This window comes from Lagenorhynchus albirostris, chromosome 12 (genome assembly GCF_949774975.1).
Source record: "Lagenorhynchus albirostris chromosome 12, mLagAlb1.1, whole genome shotgun sequence".
NCBI lineage: Eukaryota > Metazoa > Chordata > Mammalia > Artiodactyla > Delphinidae > Lagenorhynchus > Lagenorhynchus albirostris.
The window spans coordinates 17,810,232-17,827,905 of NC_083106.1; the positions used below are offsets into that span (position 1 = coordinate 17,810,232).

Genomic DNA, 17,674 nt, shown 5'->3' on the forward strand with positions numbered 1-17,674 from the left:
TGAAGATGGCAGAAATAATTTTCTATGTTAATTCAGGATGGCAGAATTAATTTTCTATTTCAGAGAGATTGTTGGTTTATTTAAAGATAAATGGAAAGGGAAAACTATATTCATAACTTGGATTTTCTCAGGATGATTTTTGAATAGAGCTTTGATATCAGTTGGCTAAACTGTTCAGATCACAAATCTTGATTACGGGCTTTAAAAGCTTTTCAGAAAAGTTTCTCTTCAATTATACGTATTATTTCAAATGAACATATTGGTTTTGATAAAGGGCATATGGTTACTTTTCATTTTTATAATAGAGGTCCTCTTCTTAGTATGTATTAGGAATTCAGTTGAACTCCCAACCCACTTTTTATACATTTCTTCTCTCATAAACACAAACATTGTTTTCTAGCAACTATTTCCAGAGCTTTATTTTAGTTTCTATGGTAGTTCTTAGTACTTATGTATGACTGACATCCATCTCCCGGTATATGAAACATGTTTTAGGTACAACTGTTGTCTACCAAAGTGTGGTCTGTTTTTTGTAAAAGCAGTCTTCTGATATGCATGAATGAATATAACTCTTCGCTCTTTCAGAGCATAATCAAAGACTAAACTAAATAAACTAAGAGGTTATATCTAAAGATGAGAATTTGTGATTTATCAATGATTTCTGAGGTCACAATTTTTCCTTTGTATTTAAAATTCACCTAAAAGGATGCCTGGTGTCATACATATTTCTGCACGTTAAAACTATATTTTCTTTTCATGTGAACCAAAGAGCACAGTATATTTGAAAATGTTGAATGATGTCTGAGTTTCTCTGGTACCAGAGAGAATCTGGAGGGTTTTTACCAGTATGCATCTTTTATATTTATCTATTGAATAATTATACTGAAGTGTACTTACATATTTATCTACAATTACCTCTCGTTGGGTTATCCCAAATTGCTAGAAATATACACCTATTGAAAGTCTGACTTAGGGTGAAAAGGAGTATTAATTTATTTGGGCTGAATCTTGTTAAAACACATTTGATAGTCATTTAATATATTGAAAGACAATATATCACATGTCCAAGTTATCAAATGTGGCCTATAGTCTTAACATATTGACAAGTGCATTCATATGGCCTTTAGGGAAGGTGAGAACATCAGAACAGTACTGTATATGGTTGGAGGAAGAACAGTAATAATTAAGAGATATTATAATTCTAAATCATATTCAGAAATAACTCTAGTCCTGTGAGATGGGAAGTACGTATTGCTCCATATTACTTGTTCAATGTTATTCTACCAACGTTCAGGCTTAATATTAGGTGCTAATGATATGAGTGATTCCTGTATTCCATGTTTTATTGGTGTAATGAGTGTACTTAAATATGAAATTTGAATATTAAGAAAACCAGAAGGTGCATATATTTTAAGAAAAGAAATGATTAACTTGAGCAATATCAGGAAAATGCAATTTTAAAAAGAAAACCTCACAAAAGATCTATTGGTCCTAGATCTAACAGAATGGTAAACTGAAATATGAGGGAGTAAAGTAAAATGCACCTCTCAATTTTCCCCATTCTTAAAATTATTTCTGATGTAGAACTACCTACGCAAGGATCAAAATCTGTCTAAGAACAGTGTTACTTTCTGTTAAGAACAATCTTTCCAGTAGAAAGCTGATGAAAATTCCCAGCCAGAATGATTTAATAAATCTGTCAGTTAAAATTATGAAGTTAACCTTATTAAATTTTAGCAAAGTTTCAATCCACTAAAAAAAATAGTGAATTCAGGATCCTCTTAATTGTACGGGGACTCAAAAAGTAATGTTACTCTGAAATATTAATACATACATAGGTTACATAAGACTAATATACGGATAAGAAAGGACAAATGCTTTAATACAGCTATAAAATTATATCTCATATTACTTTGATCAAAATCAAATGTAACTAGTCTACAATTATTCTAACTGTCCACGGTCACCATTAGATAAGTGTTAAAAATCTTTCATAACATTTAGGTGAACATTATTCATGGATTAGAGCACTATTCTACCAGATGACTCCAGGCATGCTGACAGCAAAGACAAAAACTGTAGATGACGAAACCTTCGATCCAATGGTAAGAAGTAAAATACGTTTTCCCAAAAAAGTGTAAATATTAGAAGCTAAGTAAACAGTTACACGACTCTTAACAGGTAGTAGCTGTAGATTTTTATCTAATGCATTTCTTTTCACTTAATGAGAATGCAAAGAATAGTTATGATTTTAAGAATAAATATGTGACACAGAAGTTCCCTGTAGGTGTGTTTTAAACGCTTATCTGTACAAATTTGACAAGCTGTATTTTTTGTAGAATTATAATTATTAATAAAATAAAAAGCAAATTACCAGAAGTTGGAGATTTGCAGCGATCTTCTGGAGCTACAGTCCCTTCACTAATATCGCACAGACCTGCTAAAAAACAAAACCAAAACCAAATCACACCACAAGTGTATGTAAGTGCAGTTTTACCTCCTATTTACAGTATGTATTTAATGACAGCCCATTAAAAAAAAAAACCCCAGCAGGTTAGCAGACTACGCTGGCATTGATACTATGCTCATTAGTTTTGAGATCAGAATATAGGAGTATTCTGATATTAAAACACCTCAAACTAACACAGCAGTCATCAGTTAAACAAATAAGAAACAATTTCCAAAAGAGATAATTTGCTATTTTTCAGGGACGTTAGATATAACACAGGATTTTGTTTAAAGTCGGCAATTTGAGGGCATATGACGTACATACTTCTTATTGGATTTCACTTGAAGGAGAATAAATACTTGGTAATAAATTTGGTGACTTTTACATCATATGGACTCTCAACTCAAACCCCAAAGTGGTTTCCCCTAAGTATATCTCAAGTACCTCCCTTAAATATCACTGAATAATAATTAAAATATTGTGTGCTTCCAAGTTTGCAATATTTAAAATACAAGCATACCTTGTTTTTACTGCACTTTTCACTTTGCTTGTATTGCATTTTTTTTACAAATTGAAGGCTGTGGCAACCCTGCACTGAGAAAGCCTACAGCACCATTGTTTTCAACAGCGTTTACTCACTTCGTGTCTCTATGTCACATCTCAGTAATTCTAAAAATAATAATAAAAAAGTCTGAAATATTACATTTGTTACGGTGATCTGTGATCGGTGATCTTTGATGTTACTATTTTAATTGTTTTGGGGCACCATGAACCACGCTCATGTAAGATAGCAAACTCAGTTGATAAATGTGTGTGTTCTGACTGCTCCACTGACCCGCCCTTCCCCCATTCCTCTCCCTCTCCTAAGGCCTCCCTATTCCCTGAGACATAATATTGAAAGTAGATCAGTTGATAACCCTACAGTGACCTCTAAGTGTTCAAGTGAAAGGAAGAGTCAGTCAGTCGCTCCCCTTTCTCTTTAAATCCAAAATGAGAAATAATTAAGCTTGGTGAGGAAGGCATGTCAAAAGCCCAGACAGGCTCAAAGCTAGGCCTCTTGAGCCAAATAGTTAGCCAAGTTGTGACTGCAAAGGAAAAGTTCTTGAAGGAAGTTAGACGTGCTACGCCAGTGAACACATGCATGATAAAGTGAAACAGCCTTAATGCTGATATGGAGAAAGTTTCAGTGGTTTGGATAGAAGATCAAATCAGCCACCACATTCCCTTAATCCAAAACCTAATCCAGAGGAAGGCCCTAACTCTCTTCATTTCTATGAAGACTGAGAGAGGTGGGGAAGCTGCAGGAAAGTTTGAAGCTGGCAGAGGTTGGTTCATGACGTTTAAGGAAAGAAGCCCTCTCCATAACATAAAAGGGCAGAGTGAAGCAGCAAGGGCTGATGTAGAAGCTGCAGCAAGTTATCCAGAAGATCCAGTAAGATAATTAATGAGGGTGGCTATACCAGACAATAGATTTTCAATGTAACTGAAACAGCCTTCTGTTGGAAGATGCCATCTAGGACGTGCATAGCTAGAGAGGAGAAGTTAATGCCTGGCTTCAAAGCTTCAAAGGACAGGATGACTCTCTTGTTAGGGGTTATGCAGCTGGTGACTTGAAATTGAAGCCAATGCTCATTTACCATTCTGAAGAATCCTAGGAACCTTAAGAATTATGTTAAATCTACTCTGCCTATGCTCTATACATGGAACAACAAAGCCTGAATGACAATACTTCTGTTTATAACATGGCTTATGAAATCTTTTAGGCCCACTGTTGAGATCTACTGTTCAGAAGAAAAGATTCCTTTCAAAATATTACTGCTTATTGACAATGTACCTGGTTACCCAAAAGCTCTGATAGAAATGTACTATGAGATTAATGTTGCTTTCATGGCTGCCAACACAACATCCGTTCTGCAGCTCATGGATCAAGGAGTAATTTCAACTTTCACATTTTATTATATTTCTTAAATAATATTATATATTTAAAAAATATATACTATATATATATATATACATTTTACATATATTTCTGTCATGTTGTAAGGCTATAGCTGCCATAGATAGCGATTCCTCTGATGGATCTGAGCAAAGTCAATTGAAAACCATATGGAAAGGATTCACCATTCTAGATACCATTAAGAACATTTGTGATTTCATGGGAAGAGGCTGAAATACCAACATTAACAGGAATTTGGAAGAAGTTGATTCCAACCCTCATGTTTGACTTTGAGAAGTTCAAGACTTTAGTGGAGGTAACTGCAGATGTGGTGGAAACAGCACGAGAACTAGAATTAGAAAGGGAGTCCGAAGATGGGACCGAATTGCTACAATCTCATGATAAAACTTTAACAGACGAGGAGCTGCTTCTTATGGATGAACAAAGAAACTGGTTTCTTGAGATGAAATCTACCCCTGGTGAAGATGCTGGGAAGACTGTTGAAATGAGAACAAAGGATTTAGAATATTACCTAAACTTAGTTGATAAAGTAGCGGCAGGGTTTGAGAGGGTTCGATTGTGAGTAAAATCGTGACAGGAAGAGCCAATCGATGCAGCACACGTCACTGTTGTCTTATTTTAAGAAGTTACCATACCCACCCCAGCCTTCGGCAACCACTGCCCTGACCAGTGAGCAGCCTTTGACACTGAGGCAAGACCCTCCACCAGCAGAAAGGTTATGACCTGCTAACAGCTCAGATAATGGTTTGTTAGATTTTTTAGCAATGAAGTATTTTAAAATCAAGGTCAGTACATTGTGTTTTTTTAGACATAATGCTACTGCACACTTAACAGACTACCGTATAGTGTAAACATAACTTTTATATGCACTGGAAAACCAAAAAATACATGTTACTCGCTCTATTGCCACATTTGCTTTAATGTGGTGGTCTGGAACTGAACCTGCAATATCTCAGATGTATGCCTGTACTGCACATTACTTTTCTTCTGGGGCTATAACTCTTAAAAACTATACTATCACATTTTTAAAAGAGCTCTGAAGAAATACTTTCTTTTCTCAGATATATATGAATCATATAAAACTAATCTATCTTATAGGATGGCCTCAATTCTTAGGAGAAATCCTAGCAAGGTATTTTACGCTATAGACAAAAACTATAAGACATGGCAAAATGCCAAGTAAACAATATGGAAATTAATTTGCTTGGAGATAGAAATGAAAAGAATTCTTCCAAAGTATTTAAAAATTACAAATAAACACACACCAGGAGCTTGGGATAGCTGGGAAACAGACAAGAGGCTGCATGACTAGGCCTCAGAAGTTGTCGGGTCTGATATCGACATATGTGCACATATGACCAGTATCTGCTTTTCTATTCCTCTGGTAAAATTTATGACGTCACAACCTCTACAGTCCCTAAGAAAGCTCTTACAGTAACATTTAGAGAACACTGAGTACTGAATTGGGTTTATGAGGAGTGTTTTCTATTTTGAACTATATATTATTTGTCTTCATTGGATAGGAAGCTTTTGAATGACAACAAGTAGTTTTTTTCTTTTTTTTTCAACTTTCATCACACTAAAGATTTTGGAAAATAAATAATAAAACTAGTCTTTACAGTTCTAAGATGACATATGTAATTACAGGTATGCATTTATTAATCTCTGACAAAATATCTGTATATATAAATAAACTTTTTCTTGATAAAACACTAAGATAGCAGGTGTTTAAACAGTAGTGATATATAGAAACAATCTAAGTGTCCACTGGTGGATGCACGGACGAAAAAATGAGTTATACATATACAATGGAATATTATTCAGCCATAAAAATGAATGAAATTTTGCCATTTGTGACAATGTGGATGGACCTTGAGGGCATTATGCTCAATGAAGTAAGTCAGGCAGAGAAAGACAAATACCATATAATTTCACTTATATGTGGAATCTAAAAAGATGGATGGTTGCCAGAGGTGGCAGGGGATGGGAGGAGAAATGGGTGAAGGGGGTCAAAAGGTAGAAACATCGAGTTATAAAATAAATAAGCTATGTAGATGTAATGAATACCATGATGACCACAGTTAATAACACTGTATTGCATATTTCAAAGTTGCTAAGAGAGTAGATCTTAAAAGTTCTTATCACAAGAAAAAAAATTTTTTAAACTACGTAAGGTGACGGTTGTTAACTAGACTTACCGTGGCAATCATTCTGCACTGTATACAAATATCAAATCATCATATTGTATACCTGAGACTAATATAACATTACATGTAAATCATACCTCAATTAAGTAAATAAATAAATAGTAGTGATTATATAGTCCAGTATTACAATGAGCCTGGTACTAAGTAAATTTTGAAATTTAAAGCCTTTGGTATTTTGTCAACTGCTATTAAACTCTATAAAAATGTAGTATGAGATATAATTCCCATTCTTAAAATAGCCTAGGAAGAAACATTTAAGAAGCTAAATTAAAGAGTGTGATAGTGATAATTTAATTTAGATATTAAATTACTGAGTGAGCTAACAACCCCTTCCGTGCCTTCTGTCTGACTTAGGGTAAAAGCCGAAGTCCAGCTCCACATGACTGGCTGATGTATATGATCCTATGGTATATGACTGTGGTATATATTATGTGGCTATGGTGTATCCTCTCTGACTTTATTTCCTCTCCTTCCACGTACTTCTCCATCTCCCTCACTCTCCCTACTTCAGCCACACTTACTGTTCACTGTAACCTTGAACTCACCAGTTACACTGCTTCTGAGCCACTGTACTTGCTCTTCTCTGCTTGAAATGTTCTCTCTACAGACATCGTCACGGAAAACAGCTGTCTCCTTTAAATCTTTGCTCAAGATATTTTATTTAGAATGTAACACCCTTGTCACTGATATTTCAAATGCCCCTCATTTAATTATTTTTCCCTTTGGCACTATTATGCAACTTACTGTACATTAGCTATCTTTTAAAACTTCTGTCTTTTCCAGTATAATGTGAGTTCTATGAGGACAGAGATTTTTGTCTGTTTTATTACCTGTAACAGTGCATAGCACATAGTAGGTGCTCAATAAATATTTGTTGAATAACTGAATGAATATATATGAAAGGATTTCATAGCATATAATCTAATCCATTTTCTCTGTTGCTGCCAGAATCCCTTCAAGCAATATTCCTAGCAATACAGTTATCTAGGTTTTGCTCAAATGTATCCCAATCCAATTAGCTAGCTGGTAATAAACGACAATTACAAAGTTCTTGACACATTTAACTCTCACTGAAGCGAATGAGGTAGACAGCATTATCCTCATTTTACAGAAGAAGAAACTGAGGCACTGAGTGTTTCAGGTATCTTATTCAGTGACAAACACCTAATTACGTCTAGAGACAGTCAATTTCATTGTCATTGTAATAGGTATTTTACTGGCCAGAAGTTCTTGAGTACATTTGGGCCCCAAATTGTTTTCTCTATAGCCTGCTTTAAAAAGAGGAAGAAATACAATATAAATGGATAACTTAAAATCTTCTGTATCTCTCACACTAGTACATTCAGCAGTTATGTCATATTATTGGCATACCTTAAGTTGTGGTAACAGAACAACCACTTGAACGCCAACAATATTCCAGTCACAAGATGAGGCACATTACATATGCCCTTTCACTTAATAACTACACTAACTTTATGAGGTGATCACCCCCATTTTGAGGACTCTGAGCCTCAGAGTAGCATCTTCTCTAATATAACACACATAAAAAGAGGGCTGAGATTTAACACAAATCTGCCTAAACTAACAACGAAACCTCCAAGCATGTTCACATGAACTGCCTGAGCCAGTTTTTTGTTCTGTATACATGTAAGTATCTTTATAATCTAAACACAGGACTTAACATTTATTGCTGATAAACTTCATTTCCCTGGTTTAAGCTTATGATTTCTACCTATAATTACCTTTGGGGTTTTTATTCTGCCATCAAATGTATTAGTTATCCTTTAAACAGCAAAAATAAGCACACCTTCTCTTTCAATTGTTTAAACAGTAAGTTTAATTAACTACTTAAAATGTTGAACAAAGCATAATCATATGTTATTCAGTATTACGTATCCACTAACTGAGGCACACTACATCAAATTAGTATCAGGCCACAAACCGACCCACTAGGTACCATGCTTTAATCCAGGAGTTGGCAAATGTTTTCTGTGAAGGTCCAGATTGGGTTTTGGGGCCAATTTGTCACAACTACTCAGCTCTAACGTTGAAGCACAAAAGCAGCCATAGATAACACCTAAGCGAATTAGCATGGTGCTGCTCTAATAAAACTGTACTTCAAAAACAGGCAGTGGGCCATGGGCCAGATTTGGCCCGCAGACTGTAGTTTGCTGACTCCTGATTTAATCTTGCAACCATCAAATTGAACTAGGTATTTAGGTCACTTCCACCTGTCTGGTTCACAAAAGTATCATGGAATTCTTTATCAAATACCCAATTAACTTCAGGAAATATTATGTCAACAGGCTGCCATGAACTATCAATGTAGCTACCAGATTAAAAAAGTAATGCTGATTTTGGAACAACTTACTTTTAGTGAATTCCTGCTGACTTCTATTATTATCCCTATTTTCAATATGCATGTAAGGCATCAACTACTTAGCAAATCATTCTAGAACTCTGACTGACTTGTAAATCAAATTTACTGATTTGTAAAATATTTGACCTTCATCAATTGGGGGTACCATTTACAAATTTTCTTTACAAATTCTCTTGATATCTTTTCATTATTGCTTGGTTTGCCTTATTTGCAAAATGTGGCTTAAACTTTAATTTCTCTTTATTATTTTTAATAATTTCCAGAGAGAAAAATCATTCTTAATGGAGAGCTGAGAAACAAAGTGATTTAGTTCTATACTCTATTTTTCAACTATCATTGCAAATCATCCTTAAAGTGGTATCCTAATCCTTCCTTAACTATATTTTCACTATAACCAAACATTTTGCTGTGTTTCTCATTTTGGGGAATTCAGCCTTAATTCAACACAGTACTTACTGGTCTATGCAACATTTTTATCCATCCTTGACTGTATCCCTTATTTCTTATATAGTCTCTTTCATTTCTTATAAGAAACACAAAGACAGAAATTTCAACTAGTACTACTGGGCTATTTCTCTTTTACTGTCTTATCGAAAATATTGATGACTTGACAGTAACTGCAATTGTAGAGCCCAAAACTTCATTTTTAGAGCCTCCTCTCTATAACTTTTGAAAATATCTTTCCTAAAGTCTAGATACAGCTTTGTGCATCTAATTTCCTTCTTTATTAAATTCTATATTTATCTATTTCCAAGCCTAAGTAAGCACTTTTTCTCATGTGTCTATTACTTTCACATCATTAGATATTATATTCAGAATAGGAATTTCCTTTTTGTGTCCTTCACTGAGTGAAAAAGTGGCCAACAAACCAAGACGTATATTATCACGTTTCACTCTTAACAGAATTAAGACTATCAGCATATATATATATATATATATATATATATATATATACACACGTAGTTGAAATACTTTATCACTACCTGTCCCTGTGACAGTTTCATAATTTTTATTATGAAAATACTGTAGATATTTTATACAGCTATAAAATATATAAACTTAAACAGTAACATTTTATCTTATAAAATAATTTGAGTGCCATCTTATTCTTTATGAAAATATATTAGCACCTATTAGTAGAAAAAAAACAAATCTCTCCATCCATACTGATCTATTACAAAAGATAGAAGGACAATTTCATGGTACTTGGGCTACACTTCAAGAACGTATTATAAAATATACACTTTAGCAAAAATATCATTTTCGTATCAATGCAATTAAAGAATTTTAGTACCAATTATTCTACATTTGATTTTATTTGAAATATAAATATTTTAGAAGGCACAAATATTCTTAAAATGTTAAAGTGTGTTTTAAAATAACGTTCTTTTAATTTTTATTTAAAACATAATCCTAAATATTGTTCAAGTGAGCATAACAACCATAAGTAAATATCTTAAACCGATGATGAAAACTCAAGTAGTTCTCTTGTGCCTAAACATGTAACGCTTCAATACAAGATGAAGCAAATAATAAAATGAATAATATTGTAAGCTTTACTACAGAATAAAGTAGCATGCAATGGAATTCAAGAAAAAAAATTTAAAATCACACGGTAGAATTGATCTCTATCCTTGGATGAATTTAGGTATTTAATTTCCAGTACTTTTATGTAAACTATGATGAGGTACCAACAAGAAAAGAAATTAATTAATTTCAGGAGTAATAAAACTTTTACTACTCCTCTATCAAGACAATGTTTAACTTTCTGACACTAAATGTTAGTTCCTTCGCTTTATAAAGAAACTGGATTGTGACACAAACATTTCAACAGCTGTTTTTATATACATATTATGAGATGAATTTAAATAGTGAGTATATTATTTTAGATATAGGATGCTTTAATAGGCTCTTCTAAAAATAACTGAGAAAAAATAATTTTACAGACAAAATACACTGTCATGACTTTACCGACATGGAATAAATAACTTACTTAAAAAAGAAGAACGGAGTTTTTTCACAGATTCAGAATATAAGCTAGAAACGCCGCACATGCAAGAAGTCACAATCAGCATACCTTAGTGAAGCAATGAAAAGCAGAAGGAAAAAAAAAGGAGACAAAGATACTAGAATGGTATGGTTGGGACAACGATTTCTGCTGAAGATAACACATGACAAAATGATCACACAAACAAAAACAGAAAAAAATATTCAACTATCACCAAAATGATAGTAAGGTCTACATCCCATCACCTTTTTCTTTTCTTCTCTCATGAATTATGAGAAGTATTTAGTATCAGCTAATAATGTCCTGAAAGCAACTGAGAAATGAATCTCAGAAAGAATTTTAATTCAGAGAGATTGAGTTAGGCAGTATATATCAGAGCTTCCCGATGGCATTCTGCAAATGGGTTAGGTTAAGTCTGCCCCAGATGCAGTTCCCCTCAATCCCTGGTCCAGCTGGGCAGGTCCTGGGGAGTCTGGAGCCCAGAGGCCAGTTACTGCTAGAGGCCTCATTAATATATCCCTATATGCCAGAGATCCAGTGCCATTTTCTGTGTGTGCCATGAGGTTTGGAAAAAAAAAAGGTGAGGAGTACTATTATAAACAGCTAACTATACATATGTTCCATGAGGAATTAGTATTAAAACATTTAAAATAAGACTAATTACCTAGCAAACACAAAAGAATGCTACGGAGAGAATTCTTAATGGATCTGGGCTTGCACTGAATCAAAGCTATCAGAGAACGCTGTATTTCATAGAGTTCAAATTCACTTTTGCATCTACATTTTTTTTTCACATGGGAAATGATTCCTTTGAATTAAATAGTCAAAACAATAAACTGTTGGTCTCGCAATAAAAGGGACAGAATTGTGAAATTAACTTTTGTTCTGTAATAATGGGATGAATTTTCCTGTCATTATAATTTAGCTAAAGAAGTCTGAAACTGTGGTGCTTTCCCAATGTTAAATAAAATCCTAGAATATTAAAAACAAAAGCATAAGCTAATAACAACACAAAACAAAAAGGCAGGCTGATACATTTTATACAAACAGATGAAATCAGACAAGCTATCTACCCAATGGAAGTACTTATATTCACAGAAGTAACTCAGCATTTATGGAAATCCTAAAGCTCAGGACTTTTTTCTTCTTACCTCCTGAAGGCTGTCGAGATTTACGAGGAGATCGGGGTTCTCTCCGATAAGGATCACTGGAGCCGCATAATTCAATAGTGCCCAGGTTGAGGAGTACTGCTTTCTGGAGGTAGTCAACCATTGCAATGCCACTACAATTGCCAAAAACTACCCTAGGAATAGGGAAAGAGCAAATATTTTAGCACAGATAAACAGCTATAAGAAAACATATTGCAGTCTACAGGGCTAAAAAATCATGATGGGTCTTTAAGAAAATTCCTTTTGAAACAAAACACTATTACGGCCATGCAAATACAGGTTACATACGCCTTCTGATGGAACTGTGCAGATTTTCTGTAGATATTAATGATTACAAATTAATATAGAAAAAATTTGGCATAGGAGTTGAAACTCAACCAGGGACATACATCTCCACACTAGGCAATATGACATCTATTTTTCGGACTTAGGGCTATTTTGAATGCTTCAGGGGAAGACGCTCCCTTCCACTAGGGAAGTAGGGCATTATACCTTTGGAAAAGTTTTGGTAATCCCTATAGTCAAGAATAACAAGTAGAAAGCATAAATCTTGGAGGCCTCCCTTTGGAATATTCCAAATACCTTCTCAATTATGAGTCGGGAAGTACAAACCAACTATGAACAAAGCAACTATGAATAAAGGAATTTTATTCTTTTAAGATCCCTTAAGCCAGGAATCGAAAGCTAAAATATATAGAGGGGCTATATAAGTAAGTAAACAGGCCAACTAAGGACCGTGGTGAACTGGAGAGTGGACAGCCCACCTAAAGAGGGGAAGCTTCAACCCAGTTCCTCCTGACTACTGCCGAACAGAAATGGAGACATGGGCCAGATAATCAAAGTTTTCAATTAAAGCTCTAAATATGGATTTTCACATTAAATAGTCTTGGCAAGTAGTTCAAATTTAAAAAATACACAAAAAAGGCTAAACAAAATACATCTGTGAGCCCAATGGGGACTGTGATCAACTGATTTGCAATTTCCTTTGAAACATCCTATTGGTTCCTTTTCTTATTCCCTGTTTCTCTTATGGCTGTGGGCAGTAAAATATTAAAAAGGGGAACATTTGTGTTCTTACATGGTGGGGCCCAAATAAAAGACATTAGAGAATACTATCTCAGACTACAGCCAGTCTTAGCTGGGTGCACAACTGCAAGAGATAGAGTAGGTGGTAGTAGCTATAAGGAGGAAGAAGAAAGATGAATGAGTCCCTAGGGCTAGAATCAAGGGAAGGAGACAGTGACCTACACATAATAAATAGCTCTAGACTGAACAGTTAGCATGTGGTTTCTCTTATACCACAATGTTGATTTTTACTATTTACAACAGCCAGGACATGGAAGCAACCTAAGTGTCCATCGACAGATGAATGGATAAAGAAGATGTGTCACATATATACAATGGAATATTACTCAGCCATAAAAAGAAACGAAATTGAGTTATTTGGTGTGAGGTGGATGGACCTAGAGACTGTCATACAGAGTGAAGTAAGTCAACAAGAGAAAAACAAATACTGTATGCTAACACGTATATATGGAATCTAAAAAAAAAAAAGAAAAAGAATGGTTCTGAAGAACCTAGGGGCAGGACAGGAATAAAGACGCAGACATAGAGAATGGACTTGAGGACACAGGGAGGGGGAAGGGTAAGCTGGGACGAAGTGAGAGGGTGACATAGATATATATACACTACCAAATGTAAAAGAGATAGCTAGTGGGAAGCAGCCGCATAGCACAGGGAGATCAGCTCGGTGCTTTGTGACCACCTAGAGGGGTGGGATAGGGAGGGTGGGAGGGGGATGTGAGAGGGAAGAGAAATGGGGATATATGTATATGTTTAGCTGATTCACTTTGTTATACAGCAGAAATTACACACCACTGTAAAGCAGTTATACTCCAATAAAGATGTTAAAAAAAAAAAAAAGACCCAACACAGCCAAAAATAAATAAATAAATAAATTTATTTATTAAAAAATAAATCAATCTATCCTATTATAATGGAAAGTATGTACTACTAACACTATATACTTGAAGGCATGAATTGATAAATAAAAATACACCTGTAGTATAGATGAATACTTTACTTAACTATTACTATGCCTTTACAATTTACACAAGTTAACTATGGAAGGAGAAAGAACAAATTATACAGCTATGCTTCAACATTTATAGAATCAATTTAGAACATAGTCTTCTGGGTTGATGTTGTTAGACCTTCATTATACCAAACATTAACAAGGAAATTATTTCTCAGAGTACTTCCAGGAGAGGATAGATTCACTGGTCCATAAGATATTTAACTTTAAATCAGGAAGCAGTATAAGCATATCCAGAGTAAATTATTCAAAACAGAACTATGTTCCAAATAAACACTGAGTTTGGTCTGAAATTAAAGTTATACAACATCTTTTTAAGTGATACTATAATAAAGATCATTCCGTTTTTAAAAATATAAAAATGCATGGAATACGATGAAGAGACGGAGAAACACAGAAATTATACTCACAATCCATAGGAAGAATTAACTGCCAGACTGGTTATTTGTTGCGGTGGTTCTCCACTCACCCATACCAACTGAATAACTAATTCTGTCTGATAACCTGGAGACTGCTTAAGTGGAGAATTTTTAACTCTGTAAGAAAGGAAAGCATGTTACCTGTTAACCCATCTTCAATTATCTTATTAGCCTATGTAATTATAAAGTCACGCATACATAACTATATAAAAATAACTTTATATATAAAATTGTAAAATATAAAAAAATGTCACAATCAGAATCCTGTCCTCTATAATCATTTAGTCTAGTTGGAGATGAAACACCTAGATAAATCACAAAAATAAGAAATTATATGTAAGTTCCACATATAAACTGGGGAGGGAGGGGAGAAAGGAAGGGGGAGAAGGGGAGGAGTGGGTAGAGAGGGATGAAAGAAGAATAGGGAAGGATGGGGAGAAGAATGAAGAGAAGAAACGACTTAGGTATTAAGAGGAAAAAAATCAAGTTAGAGAAAAAAATCCAAGTTAGAAAAGTAGGCTTAAAACTTGAAAAAGGTATGGTATAACTAAATGAAAACTGGCCCAAAACATAAGGAGTTAAGGAAAAAGTATAAAAAATGTGCGCGATTTATTTTTGTTTGTATAACCACTTTTACTATTAAAAAAAATCTTTTTTGACTTTGAGTTCGTAGTAGTTTTGATTGTAGACGCTTCCCGTAATAACTGCTGCATAGTGTTAAAAAAATTGCTTTTGCAAAAAATATGCCAACAAGATAAAGAAGTAGGAAAACCCATAGTCAAAAATTAACAAGTGTCTAAGTTTGGTCACAGTGGAAGGTGTGTGTAGTAACAGTAAAAAAAAGTCACTATAGCGAGACAGGCCAGGGCCAGACTTTCCAGGGTCTTTGAGGTCCAGCTGCAAAGGTTTGATGTTGGTAGAAAGAACTCAGGGCTCTCAAAAAGGCTTGAGTTTGAGTCTTGGTTCTGCCACTTACTCGTCGTCTTCCTGTCTAGAAGTGGGAATAATATTACCTAATCACAGTATGACAGCACTGTGAGTGCCTATGAAAGAGTTTTGCCAATGGTCAGATTATACAAAAGTAATATATTTTCATTGTTAAAGTATTAAAAGCCAGTGAAGATTTATAAGAAATATTTTGGAAAGATTAACCGTAGAGGCATGCAAGACGAAGTACAATGAGACCCATGCGGAAGTTCCTGTGATCCTTGTGATGAGAAATAATAAGGTAGATTTCAAACACATGAAGTAAGTTCTCAAAAGGGCTCATAAATTCCATTAAGGTAGACACCTTGCAGTTACTTTTAATATTCCAGCAGAGGCAGTACTCAATATTTACTGAATGAATGAATGAGCTGGAGGCTGATTAGAGATAGAGGAGGGGAGAAAAAGAAGACAGTGATTTTAAGTTCCAAAAAAGAAAAAAAGAAAGATAAAAGATGTCAAGATGAAGAGGCAGTTTTAGAGTAAGATGTGGTTAACTTTGAGGTAGGATCTTCAAGTGAACTATTCAGCAAACAGTTATACTCACTTGTACTGAGTGAGTTCATACAAAACTTATACTGGTTAAATTTGTTATAAGCATGTTAGAGGGAGTGAAGGGGGGGTGGTTTATAAATGTGAGACTTTCTAAGAAATAAAGTTACTTAGATATAATACCTTGTCATATTTGCAAACTTCAAGTGATTTTGGAAGATAAAATTTTTTTAAAATGTGAGCAATTTATTTGTGACTACTTTTACTATTAAAAAAAATCTACTTTTACTTTAAAGTGAGAACGTTTTTGATTGCAAAGACTCTCTCCAGTAATTGTTCTTGCAAAACACATATAAAGCCTGGTTACTCCAACAATTCTTGGGGCTTCTGCTCCAGAGTGAGTGTATAAAGGAAGGACAGCAGGAAGTCTATTCGATGTTCAATCTCCTGACACTAAACTCAGAGAACCCTTTGGATCATTTACTTGGTGCTTCTAGTGAAGAACACCATGACACCAGACTTTTTGCTGTCCTACTTGCTAGACTCACTCTAGGTAAGAAAACGGTCAGGATGTTGTCCAAATTTCAGAGTAAACGTGAATCACCGAGGGTACCCCTAAAACAAACTGAGTTGCGGTCACATCTGCCTGTGCAAAGTCTTCCAGTTAATACACTCAGAACAGTACACTGGCTGATGCAGAAGTTTTTATTTCCCTCAGGGAAACACCCACTGCTTGGCTACAGCCATCCCTCTTGAAAGACAAAAATAAAGACTGAGTAGCATTTCACCTCCACCAGAGACAGCCTCTGTTGATATAAGCACAGCCCGTAGAGTCTGAGTGTGCTATTTTCTCCCTGTATGAATTAGATAAGGTTCAAGGAAGTGTCTACCCTCCCTCTGGCATACTTAATGTGCACATTAGATTAGATTCTCAAGAGCAGAAACAGGCATTCAGGGATAATTTTAGAACTGCATAGACGGGCACATTTAAGATGTAAGTGATGAAGACACAGAAGTCATGGAATTCTTATTTTACTTAGTTTGAAGGAACAAAAAAGTTCTAAAGCAAAAATAAGTCAAACTTGCTGAAAAATCCCCAATTGGTATAAAATTAGAAACCGAATCAAGAAATGATGAAATATGTTAGATTTTAAAAATACAAAATGGGGGTTGGGTGGGCATTACGTTTAATGTCTACAATGGTTATATGCAAGTTACCATTTTAATATTTTTAATATATACAAATTAATTTGTTTACTTTTTAAAGATAAAGGTTGAACTTTTATAAAAAGCTCTGTAATTTGTACAAATGTATTTTAAATGTCAAAATAATGTCTGGAGGCTTTGTAGTTTCAAAATAATTTGTAGGTTTGGACTAACACCCTGCAAAAGCACAACTAAAATACTTAAATAAAACCAAAAGTTTATTGGTAAAAGAAGTAAATTGAATAGCTGCTTTTAAAATGTTTCTTCAGAAAAACAATTACTGTACAGGGAGGGATGGAGTGGGAGGC

The 17,674-nt window shown here is 34.5% G+C and overlaps 1 protein-coding gene across 12 annotated transcripts in view; it reads right to left on the reverse strand.

Annotated features, from left to right (window-relative positions):
• The window catches only part of STXBP5 (syntaxin binding protein 5), a 165,362-nt gene that overhangs the window by 51,514 nt on the left and 96,174 nt on the right, over window positions 1-17,674 (reverse strand). For 5 of the 12 annotated variants that reach the window (XR_009543732.1, XR_009543733.1, XM_060167220.1 and 2 more), the window contains 5 exons: window positions 14,676-14,801; window positions 12,153-12,304; window positions 10,987-11,070; window positions 7,135-7,254; window positions 2,375-2,440 (listed from right to left, as the gene is read on the reverse strand). Coding sequence is in view for 10 of the 12 variants with exons in the window: in XM_060167220.1 (XP_060023203.1) it covers window positions 2,375-2,440; window positions 7,135-7,254; window positions 10,987-11,070; window positions 12,153-12,304; window positions 14,676-14,801 (548 nt within the window). In the remaining 2 variants the exon portion in view is untranslated. The remainder of the gene's footprint in view (window positions 1-2,374; window positions 2,441-7,134; window positions 7,255-10,986; window positions 11,071-12,152; window positions 12,305-14,675; window positions 14,802-17,674) is intronic. The other 7 variants (XM_060167219.1, XM_060167221.1, XM_060167225.1 and 4 more) reach the window with 5 other exon arrangements.